The 27,004-nt window shown below is 53.1% G+C and overlaps 2 protein-coding genes across 6 annotated transcripts in view; one reads left to right on the forward strand and one right to left on the reverse strand.

Annotated features, from left to right (window-relative positions):
• Positions 1-4,670, reverse strand: part of LOC138753027 (complement C3-like) — an 89,054-nt gene extending 84,384 nt beyond the window's left edge. Inside the window, exons 1-2 of the mRNA XM_069915621.1 lie at positions 4,568-4,670; positions 4,105-4,432 (exon numbers count right to left, since the gene is read on the reverse strand). Of these exons, the coding sequence (XP_069771722.1) occupies positions 4,105-4,432; positions 4,568-4,670 (431 nt within the window). The remainder of the gene's footprint in view (positions 1-4,104; positions 4,433-4,567) is intronic.
• On the forward strand, positions 653-25,345 carry LOC138754814 (zinc-binding protein A33-like). Of its 5 annotated transcripts, none has more exons than XM_069919669.1 (7): positions 653-784; positions 7,927-8,374; positions 12,314-12,409; positions 13,170-13,406; positions 18,256-18,278; positions 18,754-18,872; positions 24,662-25,345. In XM_069919669.1, exons 2-7 carry the CDS (start codon positions 7,955-7,957, stop codon positions 25,138-25,140), a joined length of 1,374 nt encoding a protein of 457 aa, XP_069775770.1. In that variant the 5' UTR covers positions 653-784; positions 7,927-7,954; the 3' UTR covers positions 25,141-25,345. The 5 variants fall into 5 exon arrangements, with proteins under 5 accessions (XP_069775770.1, XP_069775768.1, XP_069775767.1 ...); XM_069919667.1 differs by lacking the exon at positions 653-784 and adding an exon at positions 3,916-4,345 and having other exon boundaries at positions 7,924-8,374; XM_069919666.1 differs by lacking the exon at positions 653-784 and adding an exon at positions 3,916-4,345.
• Positions 25,346-27,004: the final 1,659 nt, after the last annotated feature.

A 27,004-nucleotide genomic window follows, 5' to 3' on the forward strand; every position in this document is an offset into this window, starting at 1 on the left:
ATCAACGTGATGGGAAGAAGGGGCTGTGGAATGTTAAATGGTGGGCCAGACTCGATGGGCTGAATGGCCGATTTCTTCTCTTGTATCTTATAGGCACTTTCAACATCCTATGAGCCCCTCTCCATTCAAGTATGGAGGTGCAGGGAGAAACTTCATTCTGCAAGCATTCTGGCTGGTCAGCACATTCAGGGTACAGTGTGGCTGGGGACAGGGTCTAGGTTTGTTCCTGGTTTAATGTCAGAGTGAGCATACAGATCAGGGCACGAGCCAATGGGACATGTCCCACAGCTCAGCTCCCCCATCCCACGGGCAAAACAACCCAGAACGGGACAAGCCTGTGGTCCAAAGCCCCAGCCCCCCACCCGCCGCCGGGGTACTTACCATTCTTTCTGCTCTGTGACCTGCAGAAGGCAACAGGCGAGGATAAGCACCACCAGACCCATATTTGAACGAGCACCCTCCGTGAACGGCAAGGTGAGGGCAAATGTTGGAAGGGTTAGGGTTAGTTATTAATCTCCGCACTGGTCTGATGTCCCAACGTTTCCTGTTTGTTTAACCCCTCGGAAACCAACTCGCCGGGAGGGGAGGGAGTCGTTGCTTCACCACCCAATCAATAACGCTGCACTACCACTCTGCTGGCCGCACTCCTACCAGCCTCCTGCAGGTAGGCAACCTGGGAGGCTGACCCCACCTACCAGCTGTCCAAACATCGCCCCATATAAAGACTTGAATCGGCCCCTTCGGGGACAGTCAGACACATGGAGCCAGCATGTTACTGAGACTGGTATGTACAAGTTTACACTAATTAAAGCCTGTAATACAGTCTGTGGACTTTGCGTCAGAAATATTCACGCTGCAGTGCACTCAAGTGGCGAGAGGGGAGAGTCTCAAGTTCCTTAGAGTCCACTTAACTGGTGACCTATCATGGACACACATCTCCTCACTGGTCAGGAAGGCGCAACAGCGACTGCACTTCCTGAGAAGACTGAGGTCACCGGCCACCATCATGTCAACCTTCTACAGGAGCTCTAGGTAGAGCGTCCTGGCCGGCTGCATCACCGTGTGGGGATGGTTGTTGCAGCGAAATGGACCGGACGTCAATCCACAGGACCATAAGAGCGGCAGAGAGTCCTCCTCTCCCCACCCACCATCATCGATGTGATCAATTGGGATCTTTGTCTGAAGTGGGCACAAAAGTCATTGAGGGCCCCTTCCGCCCTGCACACACATCATCTTCCAGCTGCTGCTGTCAGGGAAGAGATACAGGAGTATCAGAGCCAGCACCTCCAGGCTGAGGAACACGTGCAGTGAGAACGCTGAACGACCAAAGGAACTGCTCGCACTAACCCCCTGATATTTATTTATTCCACCAGCATTGTCTCCATCCTCAACATTCATTGGAGCGACTTCATCTCCAACATCGAAGTACTCGAGATGGCAGAGGCCGACAACGTCGAATCCACGCTGCTGAAGATCCAACTGCGCTGGGTAGGTCACGTCTCCAGAATGGAGGACCATCGCCTTCCCAAGATTGTGTTCTATGGCGAGCTTTCCACTGGCCACCGAGACAGAGGTGCACCAAAGAAGAGGTACAAGGACTGCCTAAAGAAATCTCTTGGTGCCTGCCACATTGACCACCGCCAGTGGGCTGATCTCGCCTCAAACCATGCATCTTGGCGCCTCACAGTTCGGCGGGCAGCAACCTCCTTTGAAGAAGACTGCAGAGCCCACCTCACTGACAAAAGACAAAGGAGGAAAAACCCAACACCCAACCCCATCCAACCAATTTTCCCCTGTAACCGCTGCAACTGTGTCTGCCTGTCCCGCATCGGACTTGTCAGCTACAAACGAGCCTGCAGCTGATGTGGACATTACCCCTCCATAAATCTTCGTCCGCGAAGCCAAGCCAAAGAAGAGAGTATATATGAATACTCCTCCTGCATGTGTGTCCAGATGTGCATTACGTAACTGATGCTTCAAGACCCTCTTTTAAACAGCAGCCCCTGGGTCACCCTCCTGGGACCCCGGTGAAACGACTGGGGCAAAGGTGTTGGAAGCCATCTTTTAAATTGCCGGTGGGGGGGGAATCCCATCCCCACAATGACACGTCACGCACTCACCAGAAGTACTGCTGGATGCTGGCTGCCCATGACGCGCGCACGCAAGTGCTGGCGTCACCGGAATAAGCAGATTGTCCATTTTCCTGTTCAAACTGCCTGTGGACGCGACCTGGGTACGTTTCACTGGGCTCCCCGACTGCCTCAGGGACCCGGTTGGGTTCCAATAGGGTTGACCAGGTCGGTCCCTTTCTAACTGGGGTGCTAACTGGTTAACCCCATTTTACGCGGCAGTTTGAAAGGCTTTCGATGAAGGGGCTCAGGTCCAAAACGTTGGTTCTGTATCTGCTTATATAAAGGACACTGTTGGGCCTGCTGAGATTCCCCAGCGTTGAGTTTTTACTTGAACCACGGTGTCTGCAGACTTTCGTGTTTTACTTCTGCACGTGTGTTATGTCTGGTTGTGTGTCTGCGTGTTTTTCTTCCCCCGAGGCCGGAGAGCGCTGTTCCGTCGTGTTGACTGGGCTCGACAAAGCTGAAGCACATTTATCACGTTGCCAAGTCTGTCAATGACAACACTTCAAAGGGCATTGGGACAGGTAATGGGGGTGCATTCTTCTCCGTAGCTATCGGGCTGCTGACAGCGCTCAGACGGGGTGAAACACGAACGTCTGCAGGCACTGGGGACAGCAGTAAAAGCACACAGACACCAGGGGAACTCGGCAGGTCTCGCAGCAAAGGTATACCACAGACGTCTCTGGTCTGTCCGGCGCTTTCCCCGCACCAATTGGCCAATTGGCTCCTGTCAGCTGCTCTCTCCTGCATCACACAGCTTACGGCAGTTCGATGTCACACAATCGCATAACATAGCGCATCTTTTTACAAGCAATTAAATAAATATTTTTAAACAGATAGTAGAGTCTCGGAGGGTCAGTGTGAGCAGTTCCTTTGGTCGTCCAGCATTCTCACTGCCCTTGGGAAGAAGCTGTTCCTCAGCTTGGTGGTGCTGGCTCTGATCCTCCTGGATCTCTTCCCTGATGGGAGCAGCTGGAAGATGCCATGTGCTGGGTGGAAGGGGCCCTCAACGATTTTGCGTGCCCTCCCTAGACAACGATCCCGGGCGATCACGTCAACAGGGAGGGTAGGGCTATTATGGTCCTGTGGATTGACCGCCGATCCATTTCTCTGTATCTCACTGTGGCGCAGCCGGCTGGGACGCTCTGAATAGAGGCTCCCGCAGGAGGTTGACGTGACAGTGGCCAGTGGCCTCACCCGCTTCGATCTTCTCGGTAAATGCAGTCACTGTCACGCCTTTCTGACCAGTGAGGAGAGGTTGTGAATCTGGAGAGGAAAGGTGGGAATTGATTCTTCCCCCAAGGGTCTTGTTCTTCCAGTTTGCAGATGGTCTCAGTCTGGCCATGCGTGAGAAAATGGATGGACATGGTGGCAAGGGAAAGGGGTGTGGAATTGAAATGGTGGCCACTGGGAGATCCACATTAATCCAGAGGAGAGAGCCGAGGTGCTCAACGAAGTGACCTCCCAGTCGGTGCCCAGTCTCTCTGATGTAGGTTCAGTCTGGGCACTTTCCAACCAGACGGCGTGAACATCAGCTTCTCCAGTTTCCATTAACCCTCTCCCCTGAGTCTCTCTCTCCCTTTCCCTGTCTCCTCCAACTCCCCACTCCTTCCGTCCATTCATAGATCCATCCGCTCCCCATCACCTCAGATTTTTTTCTCCTACCCTCCCACATGTTCCCACCAATGACTTGCTGACCTGTGCTCCTCCCCCTGCCCCTCCCTCCTCTCTTCCTCTCCTTCGTCCCCTTCCCTCCCCTCCTTTCCACCTGCCTCTCCTCCCCTGCCCCTTCCTCCCTCCTCTCCTCTCCTCCATCCCCCTCCTCTCCACCCCTGCGCCTCCCTCCTCTCCTCTCCTCCCCTGCCCCTCCCTCCCTCCTCCTCCCACCCTTCCTCTTCCCTGCCCCTCCCTCCTCTCCTCCATCCCCCTCCCTCCTCTCCTCTCCTCCCCGCCATTTCACTCAGACGCTTGCCTGCTTTTCCCTCGTCCCTCGATGAAGGGTTCAGGCCCGAGACGTTGGTCGCTGTTTGCTCCCCCTGGACGTGTGTGACCAGCTGAGTATCTCCGGGAAGCTTGCACGCTGCCACCGCCCCCAGCCAGATCGATCGTAGCTTTCCCACTGACCAAGAGTTCCTCCGGTGTCGTGTCACCTGCCCCGTGCAGGGGCTGCGGTTCTGGCCACAGCCAGCAGGTGGCGACCTCGCTTTTTGTTGGTGAGCTCCGCGGTCGTAGAACTTGAGAGTGGCAGGTAGTGTTGATGGGGAATAATGAGAGGCTCGGTGCTCCCACTATGATCTCCTCTACGTCGGGGAGACTGGGAGATCACTTCGTTGAGCACCTCAGCTCTGTCTGCTTCAATGGTGTCGACCCATTGCCAGCGAATCAATGCACTGAAAGACCAACAGGTTTAGGGCAGACCAAAGTGTGTCTTTCACCGAGTCGATGGTCTTCCAGCAGTTCTGGATGTCTGATGTATGTGTGTGTCCCCAGGAATAGCTGCTGGTGGGGATGAACCGTGACAAGGACCCCTGCATCCATCTCCACATAGTGAATCCATATTCAGCAAAGAGGTGGGCGACAGTTTCTGCTCCCCCCCACCACCCAACCGCAGCTGCCCTAAGGACAACATGCTTGGTGGGTGATGTTGTACTCAGACGGGAAGGATCTGACTGGGAAGGCCCCTCTCACCACCCTCTGGGCCAAGTCCTGGTGATGAGGCGGTCTGCCAGATGACCTGGACGTCTGCTCAGGAAGCCATCCCACCAGGTCCATCTTGTCTTTGTCGCTTGGTTTCTGCAGGACATCCCTTGTTGACCACTGCCTGACGGCCTTGCGGTCAAAGATGTTTTAAATTAAATTTATGGTTAAATTTTAAATAATTTAGGCATACAGCACGGTAACAGGCCACTGTGGCCCAATTTACGTCCCGTTTAACCCCGGCACATTTCGAGGAAACCGGAGCCCCCAGGGAAATCCCACAGAGACACAGGGAGAACTGACAAACTCCTTGCAGACAGCATGGGATTCCAATCACTGGCGTTGTAAAGGCATTGCGCTAACTGTAACCCCAACCATGTTGTACTGGATAAACCTTTCCATGGGGGATAAGTGGTGTGGCAAACTTCAGCTGACTGGGACATTGCACGGCATCGGGGCCAGGCCCATCCTTCGCAACACCCGGGACAGGTAGAACCACACCACGTAGCGGCAATTGGTTCCCTCGTACCTTGGTTCCACGTGCAACCTGATGCAGCCATGCACATCAGGACGATTGCCACGTTGGGTACACCCTTGCCCCCTAATGTATGGCGACTTGTGCAAACCCTTCAGTGCCAACAGTGAGACTGGGACTCACAATCAAAGGGCCAGACTCGAGCTGACAGAGTAAACCATCACGGTTAGCCTAGCATTGCCGCTGCGCCAGCCACTCGGGTTCGAATTCGGCACTGCCAGAAAGGAGTTTGTACATTCTCCCCATGTCCGCGTGGGTTTCCTCCCAACGTCTAAGATGAGTACGGGGTCCATGAGCTCATTGGCGCCCGGGCCCGCGAGCTAGGAAGGCATGTTTACCGTGCTGTGTCTCTAAATTTAAATTAAATTTCACCACCAAGCACAGCCCACATACTCTCAAAATGTTACTTTGGAAAGTTCCATCACAAGAAGCAGAGTTTCTGTTCTGCTTAAAGGGGCAAGCCGTGCTAGTCTACGGCTTATGGTTACTGTTAATCCACTTGGGGGTCGTCCCCTTTAAGATTGGATTGACAGGGTTCCTCCCTCTCTGGGCTCTGTCTGCCAGTTAAAACCCCTGCCGTCAAATTCAAACTCGGGGCTCAGGGAGGCTGATACCTTAAAAACTGCGAGGCCCGGGATTTCCCGTTGTCCTGAAGGAACTGCTCTGAGTCATCTATGGAGTGAATGCACTCATTCCTGGCAGGGTAAGAACCATGCAGTTGGCAGCGGTTTCCATTATGTGTGTGGTGCAGGTTGTGAGGACATTTCAGAGCTTGTCATCTGAAGACACTTCATCTAACCCCCCCCTCCCACCCCCACCTTCGAAGGTTTAGAACACAAAACGTTCCAGTACAGTGCAGGCCCTTTGGCCCATGGTGTGGTGCTGGCCCATGTAAACCGGCCCAATGATCTAACGGTTAGATTGTTGAGCTTACATAGGCTAGCACAAGAAGAGGGCTGAGGGCGTGGGGCCGGGAAGGGGTGGGTTCTTATATCTGTTCAGCCCTTCCCGATCCAAATTGCCCATCTGTGGCCTCGCGGGCAGGCAAGCCAAGCAAACTGAAGAGACAATGCCTAATGTTGCAACTGGGCAACTCTCAGCGGACGGCGTTAACAGCGACTTCTTCAGTTTCCATTAACCCCTCCTCCCCTCTCCCTCTTTCCCTGTCCCTCTGTCCACTTTCCTCCAGCTCTCCCCACACCCCACCCCCCCCACTTCCCTCTTCATTCAGAGAGCTGCCCCCTCCCCCTATCTCTTCACAGCTTTGTTCTCTTCTGCCCTCTTCCCAGGCAAAACCCTTCCCACCATCAGGATCTTCAGGGAGGTGGGGGGGGGGGGTTGATAGGTATCTATTTAGTCAGGGCATCATGGGATATGGGGACAAGGCTGGAACTTGGAACTAGATGCGAGAACAGTTTAGCCCTGGGAGGTTTCACGCAGCAGACTTGACGGGCCAAATGGCCTGCTTCTGTTCAAGGTACGAGGAAAAAGCAGGCAGGCGGTTGAATAGAAAGGTGGGGGGGAGGAGAGGAGGGAGGGGCAGGGGAGAAGAGGAGGAAGGGGCAGGGGAGGAGAGGAGGGAGGAAGGGGCAGAAAGAGAGGAAGAGAGGAGAAAGGAAAGGACGGAGAAGCACAGGCCAACAGGCAAGAGGTCACAGGTGGATATGAGATCAGATTCCAGATTTCTTATCAGAGAACATACATGACATCACATACAACCCTGAGATTCCTTTTTCCTTTTTCCGATGATCTTGTGATCAAGAACATCTACGGGGATCGCTGCGATGATCCAAGACCCTCACCACCCAGCACACGCTCTGTTCTCGCTGCTGCCATCAGGAAAGAGGTATCGGCGCCATAAGACTCGCATCCACCAGGTTCAGGAATAGCAGCTCCCCCTCCACCATCAGACCTCTCAATGACAAACTCAATCAGGGACCTATTTAAGGACTTTGACCTGTGCACTGTATTGATTTTCTTTTTTTTCTCTCTGTATTGCACAGTCAATTTGTTTACATTCGTTATCTGTTTACAGTTCATTGTTTGTTTACACGTTTACGCTGTGTACAGTTTATTTTTTGCACTACCAATTAGTGGGATTTCGGAAAAAGGAATCTCAGGGTTGTATGTGATGTCATGTATGTTCTCTGACAAGAAATCTGGAATCTGATCTCATATCCACCTGTGACCTCTTGCCTCTTCGCCTGTGCTTCTCCCTGCTCCTTCCTCCCTCCTCTCTTCCTCTCTTTCTGCCCCTTCCTTCCTCTCCTCCTCCCCTCCCTCTGCCCCTTCCTCCCTCCTCTCCTCCCCTGCCCCTCCCTCCTCTTCTCCCCTGCCACTCCCTCCTCTCCCTCCCACCTTTCTATTCAACCGCCTGCCTGCTTTTTCCTCATACCTTGACGGAGGGCCCGGCCCAAATTGTCAGCCACCATTCCCTTCCTATGGGTGCTGTGTGACCTGCTGAGTTTCTCCAGCAACGTTTGTATGTTGCCCTCGACAAACCCGCCCCCCCACCGACTCTCTTGTGGAACCCTTGCCCTGACATGGTGCGTCTGTCAGCAGGGTCGGACGAGGGAGAAGAGGGACTGCCATGACAGAGCGGACCTTGGCGGAGGGTCTGACCAGTGAGGTGACCTGCCCCGTGTGCTTGGACCTATTCCGGGACCCTGTGCGGCTCGACTGCGAGCACAACTTCTGCCGCCCCTGCATCGGCCGCCTCTGGGACGAGACGGGCACCGCCTTCAGTTGCCCCGAATGCCAGGAGATCTTCCCCCAGCTCCGGCTCACCAGCAACCGGCTGCTGGCCAACATCGCTGAGCGGGTGCGACAGCTGCGGCTGGACGTTGGTTCCCCCAGCACCAGGGGACCCCCGGTCTGCCCCCAGCATGAGGAGAAGATCAAGCTCTACTGTCAGGATGACCAGGAGACCATCTGTGTGGTGTGTGCGGTCTCCAAGAGGCACAAGGACCATCGTATCGTGCCTCTCCACGAGGCTGTGCAGTTCTGCCAGGTCGTAACCCCCAACTCAGTCTCCCCCTCCCTGTCCCGACTTCTGCTCCCCACCCCACCCTCCCCCTCCTTGACCCACCTTCCCCCTCTTTGACCCACCCTCCCCCTCCTCAATCCAACCTCCCCTTCCCACCCTTCCCTTCTCCCTAGACCCCATCTGCCCTTCCCCATCCCAACCTCCTCTTTCCCCTTGGTCCCTCCTCAAACTGCTCCTTGACCACACTGCTCCTTGACCCCACTTCCCCTTGATGCCACTTCCCCTTGACCCCACCTCCTCTTGCCTTAAGTTCATTATCTCATTAACCATCCAATGTACAGTGTTTCTCCACACAAACTAGAAACCATACAAACGTGTAATAGTCAGGTTTTTTGGACCAATTTTTCGGGTCAAATTTGGGGGTCAGGTCGACTTTACACGGGTCAATTTTTTGACCTGCATCGTTCAAGGTGTCAGGAATTCAGATGGCCAGGACTGAGAGGCAAGTCCATGTTCGGGGCATCGGGGGCTTACGAGCCTATGGCGGGATGAGGATCTGTGGTCGGGGCATCAGGAGCTTGGATGGGAGAGCGGATGGGGTGTCAGGAGCTCGGATGGGAGGGCGATCGGGGTGACAGGAGCTCGAAGGGGAGGACGGTCAGGGTGCCAGGAGCTCGGATGGGCAGGACCAGGTGGTAAGTCCATGTTCGGGGCGTTGGGAACTTGGAAGGGTGGGCGACTGAGGCCAAAGATTCAGAGGGTGGGGGTCGATGTTTACATGAGATCCACTATTATCCGAATACTTAGCACATAACAAGTGCACATATACCTAACCTAATTTAAATGTAGACCTACAACACGGTAACAGGCCCTTCAGCCCATAAGTCCATACCGCCCAATTACATCCAATAGTACCCCACAATTCCAGTGTGTTTTGATATCATTTAAAGTAAATATCCTGAAATATGACAAGCATTGAACCATAGAACATAACAGCACAGGAACAGGCTCTTTGGCCCTTCTAGTCTGTCCTGAACCATTATTCTGCCTCGTTCCACTGATCTGCATCTTGACCATACCCCTCCCATCCATGTACCTGTCCAAATTACTCTTAAATGTTAAAATTGAGCCCGAATTCACCACCTCAGCTGGCAGTTTGTTCCACCCTCCCAACCCTCTCTGGGTGAAGAAGTTCCCTCTCATGTTCCCCCTTAACCTTTCACTCTTAACCCACAACTTCTGGGTTGTCCTCCCACCCACTATCAATGGGGAAGCTATTATTCTGGAAGAATTTACCAAGTTTCATTGATAAGAGACCCCGGGTTACAGGACACCGTTCATCAATCTCACCGCCTGTGGGAAGATGTCAATTTCCCAGCCTGGCCGTCCTGATTATAATGCTCCTATATCTCCTTCCTAATGATAGTGGGCAAAGATTTTGATTTAGTTTTGGACCTACAGCAGGGTAACAGGCCCTTTCATCCCAAGAGTCCAGGCCACCCAATTTACACCCAATTTTGAACAGTGGGAGCCCCCGGAGAAACCCCACGCAGACACGGGGAGAACGTACAACTCTGGATTCAAACCCCGGTGCTGGATGAAGAAAGCTCCTCATAGTTCTCCGAGCCTTATTTAAGGAGTGGTCCAGTGACTGTCGTCAATGGGGAGATCCCAGAGATCCTCTCGATTAATTTGATGACCCTCTGCATTGGCGACCGGTCCGATGCTTTGCAGCGACCGCACCCACTCAGTGATACAGCCGGACAGGATGCTCTCCATTGAGCTCCCGTGAAATGTGGTCAACCTGAAGAATGCCAGTCCTCTTTCCTCGTTGACCCACCTCGCCTTCACCCCTCCCTTCTCTCTTCTTCCCCCTCCCTCGACCTCTCCCCCTTGTCCCCCTTTGTCCCCCCTTGCCCCACCCACCCCCTCCCTCCTCTCTTCTTCCCCCTCCCTCGACCTCCCCCCTTGCCCCACCCACCCCCTCCCTCCTCTCTTCTTCCCCCTCCCTCGACCTCCCCCCTTGCCCCACCCAACCCCTCCTTCTCTTCTTCCCCCTCCCTCAACCTCCCCCCCTTTGTCCCCCCTTGCCCCACTCACCCCCTCCCTCCTCTCTTCTCCCTCCCTCGAACTCGCCCCTTGCCCCACCCAACCCCTCCCTCCTCTTCTTCCCCCTCCCTCGACCTTCTCCCTTTGTCCCCCCCTTGCCCTTCCCACCCCTTCTCTCTTCTTCCCCCTCATGACCTCCCCCCCTTTGTCCCCCATGCCCCACCCATCCCCCTTCCTCCTGATCCATCATTTCTTCCCTGCCACCCTGTCCTCCAAACCCCACCTGTCCCCACTCCCACTTCAATCTCAACTCCCTCGCCACATCCAAAACCCCCTCCACCTTCCTCTGCCCCTCCCTCCTTGACTTTTTCCCCCTTGTCTCCCCTCCCTTCCCATTCTACTCCCCTCATCTCTCTCTCTCTCCACCCTGGATCTCACCCCTCCTCTACTCCCTGTGACTCTCCCCATGCCTCAACACCCCCCTCACCCCACCTCCTTCCCTTCTCCTTGTCCCCTCCTCTCCTTTCCCCTTTACCCCTTTTCTGCCACTTAATCCCTTCAACCCAACACCTCCCCTTGCCCCCCTTCCTTCCTCTGCCCCTCTCCCCAGCCCACAACATGACTGCGCTCCATGACGATCTCCGCCTCACTTCGACCCACACTGACGCTGAGTGTTGATGTGTAATCTCGCAGCTTGAACCCCAGTCACATCTGGGCCGGAATCAGTCAGACCACAGGCACCCGTGGGTGCTCTGTGGCCTGCAAAGAGGAACTCAGAAGCAGGCTGACTGCTTCTCCTTCGTCAGAAGTCTGCGGAAACTCAGCACCTGCCTCTCGGAAATGTTTCGACAGGTGTCCCGCTGATAACATCCTGTCAGGGTCCACCCGTAGGCCGGGGCAGTCAGAAACTGCAGAGGGTGGTGATCGTGGCTCAGATCCTCGCACACCCCTGCCCCCCTTCCCCGGTCCGGCACACCCCCTCCCCTCAAATACACCCCTTCACCTCCATCACACCCCTTCCCCACTCCGGCACACCCCCTCCCCTCAAACACACCCCCTCCCCTCAAACACAACCCCTCATCTCCGTCACACCCCTCCCCTTCCCCTGCTCCGGCACACCCCCTCCCCTCAAACACACCCCCTCCCCTCCATCACACCCACTCCCCTCAAACACACAACCCTCCATCACACCCCCACTCCCCTCCATCACGCCCTCCTCCCCTCCATCACACACCTCCCTCCCCAACATCACACACTCTGCTCCCCTCAAACACACCTCCTCACCTCCATCACACACCCCCTCCCCTTCATCACACACATCCCTCCCCTCTATCACACACCCTTCCATCACACACTATCAGGTGTTTGAGATCACAAGACCATCAAACCATAAATAGGCCATTCAGCCCATCGAGTCTGCCTCATCATTCAATCATGAGCTGATCCATTTTCCCACTGTCCGACCTTCTCCTCATAACCGTTGATGCCCTGGTTAATCAAGAACCTATCAATCTCTGCCAAATACACCCAACATCCCGGCCTCCACAACTGCCCATGGCCACCCTCTGACTGAAGAAATTTCTCCACATCTTTATTCTAAATGGACACCCTTCAATCCTGTAGTTGTGCCCAGACTCTCCAACCGTGGGGAACAACCTTTCTACTTCTACTCTGTCCACGCCTTCCAACATTCAAAATGTTTCAAATGTTCAGCACCCCTGGATTTAAGGACAGTCTATCCGGCTGTCATCAGTCTCCTGAGTGAACCCCACATCAGTGAAATGTTGTTAGAGTTGGCTATCAAGTCAGAACAACACTGTGGGCTGAAGGTCCTGTACTGTGCTATAGCTTTCCATGTTCTAAATTGTTCATCCAACAAAGGGTGGTCCCTGCTGATAGATGTTTGTCTTGCAGGAGAAACTGAAAGAATCCTCTGCGTTACTCGCAAAGCAGGTTGAAGCATTGAATGAGGTCGAGGACCAACAGGAAAAGGAAATCCTGCAGCTCAAGGTCAATACTCCATCTTTATTTTCCTCTCATGCATCCGTGATCAAGCCAGCTCTGCTTTCATCTCCCTCTCTCCCTCCCACTTACCTTCTCTCTCTTCCTCTCTCTCTCTCCCCCTCCCACTCTCTCTTACTTCCTCTCTCCTTCTCTCCCCCTCCCACCTACCTTCTCTCTCTTCCTCTCTCCCCCTCTCACTCTCTCCCTCCCCCTCCCTCTGCGCCCTCTCAAAGCTTCCATATCCTTCTCTGCTGAAGTGACCAGAACTGAACACAATGCTCCAAGTGTGGTCTCACCAGAGATTTGTAGAGTTCGCAACATCACCTCTTGACCTCAATCCTGCAAGAGGGAAGGGGTGGAAGGGGGAAAGGAGTGGTGAGGTAGGGGATGGGTGAGTATTGATGAGGGAAGAGAGGGGGAGGTGTGTGGAGGTTGGGGAAGGGTGAGGAGGGTGGAGGGAGATGGGCGAAATGGATGGAGGGGTGAGACAGAGGTGTGGAGGGTGGAAGATATAGTGAGGTGGCTAGAGGGAGGAGGAGTGAGGAGGAGTTTGGCAGATGGAGGGAGGGAGGGTGAGGAGGGTGGTGGAGCAGTGTGGAGGGTGGAAGGAGGAGGGATGAGGGGTGTGGAGGGTGGAAGGAAGAGGGATGAGGGGAGTGAAGGGTGGAGGATGAAGGATGGAGGGGTTTGGTGGTCGCAGAAAACCAACCTCTCTCTCTTCCACCTCCCCCCACCCCCACCCCCCCCCCCCCCCACCCCGGAACAGGAGAGGACAAACACTATGAGAAGCCGCATCATCTCCCAGCTGGATGAACTGGGCCAGTTCCTCCAACAGGAACAGGAGCGACTTCTGGGAGAACTGCAGGAGGAGGAGAGCAGGATCCAGCGGGAGATGGAGAAGATCTGTGGCTGGGCACGGGAAGAGAAGAAGAGCCTGCAATCTGAGGTGGACACCATTCAGCACAGGCTAACTGACGAGGAGGAACCGGCCGCATTACTGCAGGTGGGAAAGGCTCCATGCTTCCGGCTGTTCCCCAGATGAGTGAGTCAGGAGAGGGGGTGCTCCATCTGTGGAGTCGAGATACCAGTAGAAGGGGGAGGCTGTTCCCCACTATAAGGAGACCAGGGTAAGGGTCTGGAGAAGGGGGAGACCCTTCCACACTACTTGGAGACCAGGATATGTGTCAGGAACAGGAGGAGATTCATCTCCGCCAATTGGAGACCAGGAAGTCCTCGTACATTACTTTCAGATGAGGAAAAGGGGAGGTTCATCACTGCCACTTGGAGACCAGGAGAAGGGATAGGTCCATCTCCACTATTGGAGATTTAGACACTGGGTCAGGAGAGAGGTTGGACCTTCTCCACCACTTGGAGACCAGCAGAAGATCTTTCTCCACCACTTGGCGGCCAGGACTTGGGACAGGAGAAGGGGGAGATCTTTCTACACCACTAGGAGACATGGGCATAGGTCTGGAGAAGGGGAGATTCTTCTTCATTATTTGGAGACCAAGGCATGGATGTGGAGAAGGGAAACATCCTTCTATACCACTTGGAGACCAGGTCATGGATCTGGAGAAGGGGAATATCCTTCTCTGTTCATTGGAGACGCAGATCTAGGAGAGGGGAGTTCCATCACCATCTCTTGGAGTCCAGGACAATCACAAAGTGAGGGGAGGTCCTCCCCTACTACTTGGAGACCAGGAGCAGGGATGGATCCTTTACCATTATTGGGTCAGGAGAGAGGATGGGTCCTTCTCCACCACTTGGAGACTGGGGGTAGGGGCAGATCCTTCTCTACCACGGAGACTAGACCGATGTACCAGGAGACCAACCAGACACCCCTCAGAGCAGGACGTCACACTGAGGTCGAAAGCAGGGCACAAGAAGTTGGCCCTTTGGCCCCTCTAACCTGTCCCTTCACAGCACAGCCGTGGCTGATCTACACTAGCTTCAGCTCCTCGTCTGTGAAAGTTCCTCATGGCCTCCCCAAAATTCCCCATGAACTTTCAAAATCCTTCCTACCTCCACCTTAAGTGCCCCCCCCCTCCCACCGAGCGATCCAGACCCCACAACCTCTGACGTCAAGGAGTCCAGAGGACCCAGTCTACTCCTGGAGGTTTCTTCTGGCCAAGAGGGGTCTGAGAAGGAACAGTATGGGGTGATGGGAGGGGGAGGGGTGATGGGAGAGAGAGCCAGAGATTTCTCAGAAGGGCAGGGATGGCGGGGGTGAGGGGGGGGTTGGTAGAGACCATGGGGAAAAGGTGGGTTTTGAGAAAAGGAGAATGGGGGCAGGTAAGGGACAGACAGATCATGGAGCCAAGTCAGGGTTGAAGACAGGAGGCCTGCTTAACATAAGGGCCAGGAGGAAAACAAGATGTTGCTCCTCAGGTTATACACAGTGAACGGTGAACGGTCGGGCACTGAGGTGTGCGGTAGAATAGAGGGATCTGGGAAGGCAGAGACATAATTCCCTGAAAGTAGCGTCACAGGTGGACAGGGTTGTAAAGAGAGCTTTTGGCATATTGGCCTTCAATAAATAAAATATTGAGTACAGGAGTTGGGATGTTATGGTAAAATTGTATAAGACATTGGTGATTTGGAGGATTGTGTGCAGTTTTGGTCACCTGACTACAGGAAAGCTATCAATAAGATTGAAAGAGAGCAGAGATTTATTAGGATGTTGCCGGGACTTCAGGAACTGAGTTACAGGGAAAGGTTAAACAGGTTTGTGACTTTATTCCCCAGAGTGTAGAAGAATGAGGGGAGATTTGATTGAGGTATTTAAAATTATGACAGGGATAGACAGACCAAATGTAGGTAGCGTTCTCCGCTGAGGGTAGGTGAGGTACAAACCAGAGGTCATGGGTTAAGGGTGAAAGGGAAAAAGTTTAGTGGCAACATGAGGGGGAACCTTTTCATACAGAGAGCGGAGGGAGTGTGGAACAAGCTGCCAGGTGAATGCGGGCTCGATTTTTAACATTTAAGAAGCATTTGGGCAGGTACACGGGCGGGAAGGGTATGGAGAGATATGGACTGGGAGCAGGTCAGTGGGACTAGCAAAAAAAATGGTTTGGCACAGACGAGAAGGGCCGAAGGGGCCTGTTTCTGCCCTGTAATGTTCTATGAGCGTGCGTTGGCCCTCACCTTGGTCCCTCAGCTTGGGAGGAAGGTCGGAGGGGAAGCCAAAAGGCGGAGGAAGATCAACGACTCATGGCTGTAGGCCGCAGAAGGAAAGGCGATCACCTTTTAATGAATCAATTTAATTCAGACATATGGTCCATGAGCCCGATTATTCCCCAATTCACCTACATCCCCCAGATACGTTTCGAATGGTGGGAGGAAAACAGCCCCCTGGGGAAAGCGCATGCGGGCATGGGGAGAACATGCAAACTCCTTACAGACAGCGTGGGATTCGAACCCCAGTCACTGGTTGCGATGGGCTAACAGTGTGGAGTGTGCAGGAACATGGGGAGGCGGTTGTCTCGGCGTAACAAGGTAAAATAGGCAGGTTACCGAAGATTCAGATCGATGCAGGAGAAAGAACACTTAAGGGCGCCAACAGGGCAGGAACAGGGGAGGTTGAGAGATGCGATCAGGAATGAGAAAGCACGTGTAACAGTGAATAAACTGTGTTCCTTGTCTTACTGCCCATCGGGGGCTCCAGTCTGTGACGGCAGGTTCAGAGAGTCTTAAACTCCAAGCCACTGATCACCATCTGGTCCAAGGAGAAATTTAATTTAATTTAACACACATCAGGGTACGAGGCCCTTCTGCCCATGAGTCCTTGCTGCCCAAATACAAGGTTTAAAAACTCTATTCACTGTACTTCAATGTTTGGCTGCTGTAAGGGAGAGTCACTGACAGTGTCGCCCAACAGTACAAGGGAAAGGGAAGCAGAAGAGAGTCCCTTCGAGTGAGGCATCAAGTGTCCACGGATTCTCCTCCGGCGCTCCTGCCACTTCTGCCACCGCACAGATGCCCAAACGATCTGCCGGCCGCCCGAACTCCAACTCCACACGGTCAGCCTGAGGGCTCCCTTCAGGAGGGAGCCCTTCTTTTCCCCTCAGCACCCTCTCGAATCCCAGCTCCAACGCCTGGCCCACGCCGCTGGTCACCCGCTGCCTGGCGCGAGTCAAAATGCACCGAATTAAGTAGCAAACCAGAGGGCGGGAGCAAACTGGAGCAGGCAGAGAAAACCCACGCAGATACGGGGAGAGCGTGTCTTACAGACCACGCGGGATTCGAACCCGCATCTCTAGCACTGTTATGGCATCGCGCTAACCACTACACTGCCCTAAGAATTTGCTCACTCATACAATTAAAGGGCCTGCTTTTCTTTCCCCATCTACATACCAGATGGCTCTTAAATCAAACTCAATCTCCCCTGTTGACAGAACAATCTCACTTGTCCCCAGAGACAAGTTTATCTTACCTGGCTGCAGCTTTCAAGGCCTAATGGACCCCTAATGCCACCCACAAATTAGAGGAACAACACCTCACCCTCTGTTGGGGCACCCTCCAACCAGATGGCATTAACCCAGTGCTTCTCAACCTTTCTCTTCCCACTCACATCCCACTTTAAGTCATCCCTCTGCCATCGGTGCTCTGTAAGAGATTGCTTAAGGCGAGATGTGGGTGAAAAGAAAAAGGTTGAGAACCACTGTTTTAATCGTCCCTCATTGACTCGTGATGTGCACGGTTTCAGAACTCCAAAGGAAATGGGCCAATGATAATTTTTCTCAAGCCAAATATTTCAGTTACATATGTGTCTAGAGCAGGGATTCTCAACCTTTCCTTCCCGCTCACATCCTACCTTAAGCGATCCCTTACTAATCACAGAGCACGGATGACAGAAGAATGACTTAAAGTGGGATGTAAATGGAAAGAAAACGGTTGAGGGGGCAGGGAGGAGCACAGGTAGGAGACATGAAAGGAGGAGGGGGTAGCTCTCCGAATGCAGAGGGACGGAGGTGGGGAGCTGGCAGGAAGGAGACGGGGAAAGAGAAAGAGATGGTGAATGGGGTTTAACGGAACCCGGAGAAGTCGACATTGGTGCCATTCGGTTGGAGGGAGCCCAGAAGGAAGACGAGGTGCTGTTCCTCCAATTTGCGGGTGGTCTCGGTCTGGCAGGGTCCAAGGGAGTGGGACAGGGAACTGAAATGGGGCGGCCACTGGGAGATCCACGCTGGTGCAGTGGACGGAGCCGAGGCGCCGCCTCCCAGTCGGCACCCAGTGCAGCGGATGCAGAAGACAACCCCACTCAAAACGAGTGTTATTAACCCTCTGGGTAAGCGTTAACATCGCTTGTCCAGCCAGGGCTGCCATCTGCGGATTGTTTTGCCTTCCTTTGAATGTAATCGGTGAAGCCAAGGTCTTTTTCGATGTGGTTTCGAGATAAGAAAGTCAGTTTTGAATCGTTCTTTCTTTAGAAGCTGGAGAGTGTACAGATGGATCTAAAATTCTACTGATTGCATCAATCACGTGTTTTATTACTTTATCGTGTTTAAAGTTGATAAGTAATAACCCTCATAATGTAGAATAAACCGTTGAAAGACTCTGCTATTGATTATTTAGGAGGAGAGTATCATAAGTAAAGGAATTCCAGACTCTGCAGGTGACAAGCATGGAAGATCGTCGCTCTGCTTGCCCCCTGCCCCTGGGGCTGTGCTACTGGGGTGAGCGCGAGTGCGGCGGGGGCATGTGAGGGCGCGCGTGTGCTCCGGGCATGGCCCCCCTCCGCTCCCTCTCCTGCAGAGCGGGCACGTTCGCCCTCACGCGCCCTGCACTGCGCAGTCCGGGACCTGCTGGGATTATGCGGCACCGATGCCTGAGTGTCTTTGTCTCTTTTCCAGGATGTCCACAAGCTAATGGAGAGGTGAGGACCAGCAGGGAGATCACTTCCAGGTCATCAGATGGGACCCACCTGCAAGACACACACAAAGACACACACACACACAAAGACACACAAAGACACACACAAAGACACACAGACAGACACACAGACACACACAGAGACAGACACACACACAGAGACAGACACACAGACACACACACACTGATGATGTACATACATCCCTACACACACACACACACAGACAGACACACACAGACAGACACACACACACACACACAGACAGACAGACACACACACACACACACAGAGACACACACACACACACTGATGATGTACATGCATCCCTACATACGCATACACACATGCATGTGCGCCCACACATACCCCCACAAGCGCACACGCCTTGATCGGTGTGTCAACATACACGTGTGGAGCATCAGCAGCAGAGGACTGAGGACGGGTGTGTACTGACCCTGCGCCATCTGGTCCTGAACAGGGCGAGGCAGGGGACGGAGGAGAGGAGTGTGGTCCCACACAGCAGCCTGAACATCGGCCGCTTTCAAGGCCCGCTGCAGTACGCCGTGTGGAAGCGGATGAGAGATATCGTCAGTCCAGGTGAGAGACTCTCTAGTGGGCAGGGGGGAGGGGGGGGGAAGTCCATGCATCCCTCCCCTCCCAATCCCTCCCAGCTCGAAACGTAACCCGCTCACCACCCAGCTCAGAACGCACAGGGCGCACAGAACCATACAACAGTGTACCTCAGAAACAGACCCTTCAGCCCATCTAGACTGTGCCAAACGTATTCTGTGCCCCTCCAGTCCACGATCCAGTCCAAATTCTTCTTAAATGTTAAAATCGATCCCACATTGACCACTTCAGCTCATTCCACACTCCTACCCACTCCCTCTGTGTGAAGAGGTTTCCCCTCATGTTTTCCCTAAACCTTTCCCCTTTCACCCTTAACCCACGTCCTCTAGTTCTTGCCTCACCCACCCCCGAGTGGGAAAAGCCGGCCTACATTTACTCTGCCTATCCCCCTTGTCATTTTGTATACCTTTATCAAATCTCCCCTCATTGATCTACACTCCGGGGAATAAAGTCCTCACCTGTTTAACCTTTCTCTGTAAACTCAGTTCCCCTCATGCAGCCAACATTCCCATCTTCCCTGTAGGCTGAAGACCACGCTCAAATTTGGCCTCACCTATGTCCTGAACAATTTTACCACAGCATTCCCAACTCCTGTACTCAGCATTTTGATTGATGAAACTCCTTGCCGCCCTTTTCTACCTGTGGCACCACTTTCTGGTAGTTGTGTGCCTGTATTCCCAGATCCCTCTGTTCTACCGCGCCCTCTTCCTCTGTCGAGCTCCCCGCATTTGCAACCTTGGCTCCCCAACTCACAGGCCAAGTGTGTGGGGGCTGGGTGAGGGGGAGGCGAGAGAATTTCTCCCCTCCCCCCCACCCCCCAGCTGCTGAAAACCCGAAACCAGGTGTCAAAACAAACTGATTGCACTGAAATTCACACTTGCTGTGGAACACTATTGTGACTGAATCAAAAGGCTATAAGAGTAGAAATTGGCCACTCAGCCCATCGAGTCTGTCCCACCACTCAATCATGAGCTGAATTATTTTCCCCGCTCACCCCCACCCCCCCCACCCCCATAACCTTTGGGGCTCATCAAGAGCCCGTCAATCTTTGCCTTAAATACACCCAAAGCCCCGGTCGCCACGGCCGCCCGTGGTAACTAATTCCACCAATTCTCTGCCCTCTGGCTGAAAGAAATCTCTGTTCCAAGCGGACGCCCTCCTCTTGTCCCAGACTCTCCTACCACGGGAAACACATCTACTCTGTCCATGCCTTTCAAAATCTTTCAACAAGATCCCCCTTCAATTAACCAAAATTCTGACGAGTGCAGGCCAAGAGCCCATCAAACGCTCCTCGAATCGTCCTTATGAACTTCTTCCGAACCCTCTCCAACATCAGCACGTCCCTTCCTTCAATTAGGAGCCCAAACCTGCTCCAATAAATGCAGGAGATGGATAATAACCACACACAGTCATCCCAGGGCAGAGTTAAAGTGATCTGCAATAGTGCGGACTACCATTTTGTGCTGTCGTGAACCTTATAAACTTCCCTACTCCACAAAAGTGATTGTCGATATTATATCTGACCCTAGGACAAATTCATCTTGTTCATGACCCCTACCCCCGAGTTTATTAAACCCTTCCTCTCCCCCACCCCCTCCCCTCAGCCTCCTTCGCTGCAGGGAGAGGAGTCAGGTAGCAGACCCACAAATCGATTCAGGGTGTTGTCAGAGAACGGCGCTCTGAACAAGTTGCCGTGTTGAGCTGATCCTCCCCACAGCCCTACTGGCCTCTGAGAAAAATCAGGGGTGGCGGGGGGAAGAAATGGCCCAGCCTGTGGTTAACCACCCCCACGCCCCCTCACTCTCTCCAGTTCCGGCCTCCCCTCCTCAGCGAGCGGCAGCTGCACTCGGCACCTGGCGAGAGCCAGGGCCCTCGCAGGCTGATAGGTAGCGCAGATGAAGCTGCTCCCGCGTCCCCGGCCCCCACCGTGTCCCCACCCTCACGGCCCCAGCGAGCAGCCAAATCCCTTCACCCCTTGGCTGTGTCCCCTCAAAAGCCAGTTAAAAGCCACCACACAAGACTGAACCAAAGCAGGCCTTTCAGCTCTTCTTGTCTGTGCTGAGCTATGATTCTGCCTTGTCCATACCTCTCCCAGCCTGTCCAAATATTTCTTAAATGTCAAATTAAAGCATTCACCACTTCATCAGGCAGCACGTTCCACACTTCCATCACTCTCTGTCTATCTCCCTCATAATTTTAAATACCTCCATCAAATCTCCCCTCAACCTGTTTAACCTGTCCCTGTCGCTCGGTTCCTGAAGTCCGGGCAGCATCCTAGTAAATCTTCTCTGCACTCTTTCAGACTTATTGATCTCTTTCCTGTAGTTGGGTGACCGAAACTGCACACAATACTCCAAATTTGGCCTCACCAATGTCATATACATCTTTTCCATAACATCCCAACGGCCTAATTCAACCTATCTCTATCCCTCTGCGGAATCTGCGCAATTTAGAATTGTCAGTGAACGTAGATGGACCTTCTTCCAGATCGTTAATATATACCGTGAGCAATTTGCGGGGCCAGCACCGACCCCCCGCTCACCACCGATTGCCAATTTGAAAAGCCCCTGTACCCCAACTCTCTGCTCTCTATTGGTTAACTGATCCTCTACCCACGTTAATACATCTCCCCCAATGCCTTATCTTCTGTATAAATCTTTATCCGGCACCTTATCGAATTCCAGTGCATTAGTCAAACAGGACCCGCCTTTGCTGAGTCCACGCTGCGACTGCCTGATGGATCCATGTTACTCCAGATTTTTCTTCTGTAGTGATAGCTTCAGGCACTTTCCCATCCACAGGCGTTAAACTAACTGGCCTCTTGTTCGCAGCCTTCGGCCTACATCCTTTACTGAAAATTGGCCGTCTTCCAATCTGCGGGGACCTGGCCCAGAGCCCAAAGAATTCTGATAAATTATCACCAAAGCCTCAACTTAAACTTCTGTCCTTTTGATCAGTTCACATCATGACCAGGAGACTTGCCTGCCTTTACACCCCCAAATTTTCTGAGTGGGTTTGGGGCTCCTCTTCCCCATCATCTGCGGTCTCCTGCGTCTCTCAGGGTGAGCAGCCACCTCCAGTCATGTGGGGCGGGGTGGAGAAGTGACCTTTGAACCCCCTCTTGGTTTAGGTAGGTGGTGGGAAGGGGCCTGCATCTTTTGACAGTTACAAGCCTCAGAGACCCCGAGGGGGTTCAATTTCCCCCGGCCTCCGGCGCTGACTGCGTGGAGTTGGCACACTTTCCCTGTGACCCCATGGGGCTTGCCACCCGTTCTTCGTCATAGAGCAGAACACTATAGCACAGGCCCTTCAGCCCTCAATGTTGTGCCGGCCTATATACTCCCACCAAAAAAAAAACTTTCCGTATCATGACTTGATTTTTCATTCATCCATGTGCCAGTCGAAGAGTCTTTTCAATGTCTCTACTGTTCCACCCCTTGGCAATGCATTCCAGGCACTCACCACTCTCTGTGTAAAAATAATGACCTCTGACATCTCCCCTAAACTTTCCTCCCTTCACTTTGTACAGATGTCCTCAGGAGTTTGCTTATTCCAGCCCGGGGAAAAGGCGCTGGCCGTCCACCTTATCTACACCTCTCAGAATTTTGTAGACCTCTTTAAAGTCTTCCCTCATCCTTCTTCGCTCCAAAGAGAAAATTCCCAGGTCTGTTAACCTGGCCTCATGAGACATATTTTCCAATCCAGGCAACATCCTGGTAAATCTCCTCTGCACCCTCTCCATAGCGTCCACATCCTTCCTGTAACATCCTCTGCCTGTTCTCTCCCACATCATCAGGACGTGCGGGCTGGTGGGAAAATTAGTGTCTCTAAATAACGAGCGATTGCAGCGCGCTGCCGGGCAGAAGGACCTGGGAGTGCTGGTGCATGAATCGCAAAAGGTTGGTTTGCAGGTGCAGCAGGTGATCACGAACGTTGGCCTTCAATGCTGGAGGGATGGAATGTAGGAGTAGCAAGGTTCTGCTGCCACTGCCTGACAGCCCCCCCCCGCCCCGCTGCCCGACAGCCCCCCCGCCCCGCTGCCCGACAGCCCCCCCGCCCCGCTGCCCGACAGCCCCCCCGCCCCGCTGCCCGACAGCCCCCCCCGCTGCCCGACAGCCCCCCCCGCCCCGCTGTCTGACAGACCCTGTCCTGCTTGGGAGGGGAGGTCGGTGGGACATCGGGGCAGGGGCAGCCGGTGGGGGATGTCAGGCAGCAGGGAGGGGGCTGTCAGGTAGCAGGGAGGGGGACTGTCAGGTCGTGTGGTGGGGGGCTGTCAGGCAGCAGGGAGTTTAGAGTCATCAGCCCATCCCCAGGCAGCTGCTTCCACCGGCTCCACATTAATGTGCCTCAGGGGAGCCCGGCAATCTGCCGATTATCCCTCCCTGAGGAGAGTTGGTGTTGGCACCTCAGAGGAGCATTTGGCGCATTCAGGTGGGTACCTCATCAGCTGCATCGGGGTAGAATATGCGGCTTTACATTGGGGTATTCTGGCCACCTGAAAGTTCCCCCAGCATTTTGTTGTGTTTCCAGCATCTGCCCACCACTGACAGAAGACTCATTGGTCTATAATTCACAGGAAATGACCTTCCATGCACTGCCCATCACTAGTGGAGTACAGACCACACCGGGTGACACCATCGGTGGGGGAGGGGGGGGGTGATACCAAAATGACTGTCTATAAAATTTTTGTGCAGTGTATCTGCAGAAATTTATTATTTTTTATACAAAGATCCCTGCAGTTCGTTATAGATAATAGACAGTAGGGGCAGGAGTAGGCCATTCAGCTCTTTGAGCCAGCACTGCCATTCACTGTGGTCATGGCCGATCATCTTGAAGCAGTGCCCCATTCCTGCCTTCTATCCCTTGACTCTGCTATCATTAAGAGGTCTGTCTAACTCTTTCTTGGAAGCATCCGGAGAATTGGCCTTCACTGCCTTCTAGGGCAGAGCGTTCCACAGATCCACAACTCTACTGGGTGAAAAAGTTCTCCCTCGAATCCATTCTAAATGGCCTACCCCTTATTCTTAAATGGTGGCCTCTGGTTCTGGACTCCTCCCCAACATCAAGAACACGTTTCCTGCCTCTAGCATGTCCACTCCCTTATGTTTCAATTGGATCCCCTTTCACCCTTCTAAATTCCAGTGGGTACAAGTCCAGTTGCTCCAATCTTTCAACATATGACAGTCCCATCATCCCCAGGAATTAACCTCACGAACCTACCCTGCACTCGCTCAATGGCAAGAGTGTCCTTCCTCAAACTTTGGAGACCAAAATTGCACACAATACTCCAGGTGTGGTCTCACTAGGGCCCTGTACAACTGCAGAAGGAACCCTCTGCTCCTCTACTCAACTCCCCTTATTATAACAAAAACATTTTTCGTCAGCCCATGTTATCAATACACCTATGATGCTAAACCTTGATGCTCATTTATGTTTTGAACCTTCTAATGGGCTCCAGTCAGATCTGTCGTTATTATCCAATGACAACGACACTTCGAATCCGTCTGCATGTGGAAATAAGCAAGCGCTGTTGTTTTCGTTGCTGCCAGGGTTTTTACAGTTGCTACTTTTGTCAAATTTTCTGGTGCTTTAGCTACAATCTTGTGGGAATTAGTATTTGTTATGAGTAACATTAGAACAAAAACCGTTACCAAGGATTCTATATGGTCTGGTACGGGAAGAGGTCCACAGGTGGGTGGAGAGGGTGACACCGACCCTTGTGACGCCACTGACTTCCATGTTTGTCCTTCTTGCAGCTCCATCTCTGCTGACCTTTGACCCTGAGACGGCCAACCCTTACCTAATCCTGTCGGAGGACCTCACTGCCGCTAAGTATTCCTACACCTCCCAGCAGCTCTCTGAGACCCCGGAGCGTTTCAGCTTCTGCGCCTGCGTGCTGGGATCAGAGGGCTTCACCTCAGGCCGCCACTACTGGGAGGTGGAGGTGGGCGACCATCCAGACTGGGACGTGGGGATTGCGGCAGAGTCTGCCGACCGGGAGGGCTGGGTCATCCTGGCGCCCGAGCACGGCTTCTGGACCTTCGGTCACACCGAGCCCGCCAGGGTCGGGGTCTACCTGGACCATGAGGGGGGCCAGGTCTCCTTCTACCGGGCCAGCGACATGTCACACCTCCACACCTTCTCCGACACCTTCAGCGAGCGCCTCTTCCCTTTCTTTTATCCTAGCGCCGAGCCCAATGCCCGGTCTCTGAGGATCTTTCACCCACTCAATTGAGGGATGGGGTGAGGGAGAGGCCGGGGATTGGCTGTGGGGGCTCATTGTCATGGAAATGGCCTTCGATGCGCGGAGTGACACAAGGCATGACATCTTGGATCAGAATCAGAATTTATTATCGTGAATGTCTCAAAATTTGTTGTTTTGCGGTTCAATATTGCTGTAATTTACATTTAATAATAAATTTGTACAAAAAGAAGAGAAAGTGAGGTAATATCTGTGGTTCATTGTCTGCTCAAGAATCTGCTGGCGTTGGAGAGGGTTCAGACAGATTTACAAGAAAGACACCAGGGATTAAAGGGTTAGCATATGAGGAGTGGTCTTTGTCTCTTGGACATCCAGAAGGATGAAGGTGGAGGCATTTCAAATGCTGAAAGGCCTGGACAGAGTAGATGTGGCAAGGACATTCCCCATGGTAGGGGATTCTAGGACAAGGTGTCAATTTGAAACAGAGATGTGGAACTATTTCTTTAGCTGGAAGGTCGTGCGTTTTGTTGGAAGCAAGGTTGCTGGGTGTAGTTAAGGCAGAGATTGACAGGTATTTGATCAGTCAGTGTTCCAGGGAGTTGGGCTGAGTGGGAGGATGGAATAGACTCAACGGCTGATTGGCCTACTTCTTCTCCTATATTTGGTGATCCTGTGAAGCTGTCCTTATGCCATTGGGTGTTCATCTTTCTGCACCTCTTTCCCGATGGTAGCAGAGTGAAGAGGGCGTGGCTTGGGTGGTGGGGGTCCTTGAGGATAGAGGCTACTTTCTGAAGACACCGCCTCTTGGAGACATCCTCGATGGAGTGAAGTCTGGTGCCTATGATGTTACAGGCCGAGTTAGCAACCCTCTGGAGTTTCTTCTTCTTCTGAAAAATGGTAGCTCCATACCAGGCAGTGATGCAACCAGCTAGAATGCTCTCCACCTGGAGAAGTTTACGAATCTTTGGTGAGGTACAGAATCTCCTCAAACACCTCACTAAGTATAGTCACTGGCGAGGCTTCTTTGTGATTGCATGACAGGTCCTCGGAGATGTTTACCCCCCCCCCCCCCCCCCCCCCCCAGGCATTTGAAGTTCTTGACCCTCTCCACTACTGAGCCCTTGATGAGGACTGGGTCGTGTTCCCCCGACTTCCTCCTGAAGCCCACAATCGTCTCCTTGGATTTGTTGATGATGAGCGCAGGGTTGTTGTTGTTGCACCACTCAACAAGCCGATCCATCACCCACCTGTCCGCCTCCTCATTGCTGTTTGCAATTCTGCCGACAACTGTGGTGTCATCGGCAAACCTGTAGGTGGCGTTGGAATTGTGCCTGGCCCCACAGTCATGGGTGTAGAGTGAGTAGGGCAGTGGGGTAAGCAGGCATCGTTGGGGCATGTCTGTGTTGATCATCAGCGAGGAGATGTTGAAGACCACAATCAGTATGAATTGGAAACAATGTCTTCTCACATCCAGTCCCAGCTGCTGTCTGCTGGCTGTAACACTGTAAGTTATCTCTGTGTGTGTGTGTGTGTATGTCTCTCTCTCTCTGAGAGAAAGCCTGTTTGACTCTCTCTACTTGCAAAACCACATGACCCTCTTAGAACAAGTTCTCTTCCAGACAATCTGCAGATCTTTCATCTGGTGCCTTTTGTAAACAAAAATCCATTAGTGAAGTCTCTTGAGCACTCTTCAAAGCTCTGATGTATGTCTAGCATTGGGGCAGAGCTCCAGTATTTTAACTAAGATCTGTTTTAAAGTGTTTGTACGTGACCTACTCTAATAAACCCTGCCCCAATTTATCTCCCAAAAACGTATCTACCTTTCTTTGGCTTGGCTTCGCGGATGAAGATTTATGGAGGGGTAATGTCCACGTCAGCTGCAGGCTCGTTTGTGGCT

This window comes from Narcine bancroftii, chromosome 2, assembly GCF_036971445.1.
Source record: "Narcine bancroftii isolate sNarBan1 chromosome 2, sNarBan1.hap1, whole genome shotgun sequence".
Classification (NCBI taxonomy): Eukaryota; Metazoa; Chordata; class Chondrichthyes; order Torpediniformes; family Narcinidae; genus Narcine; species Narcine bancroftii.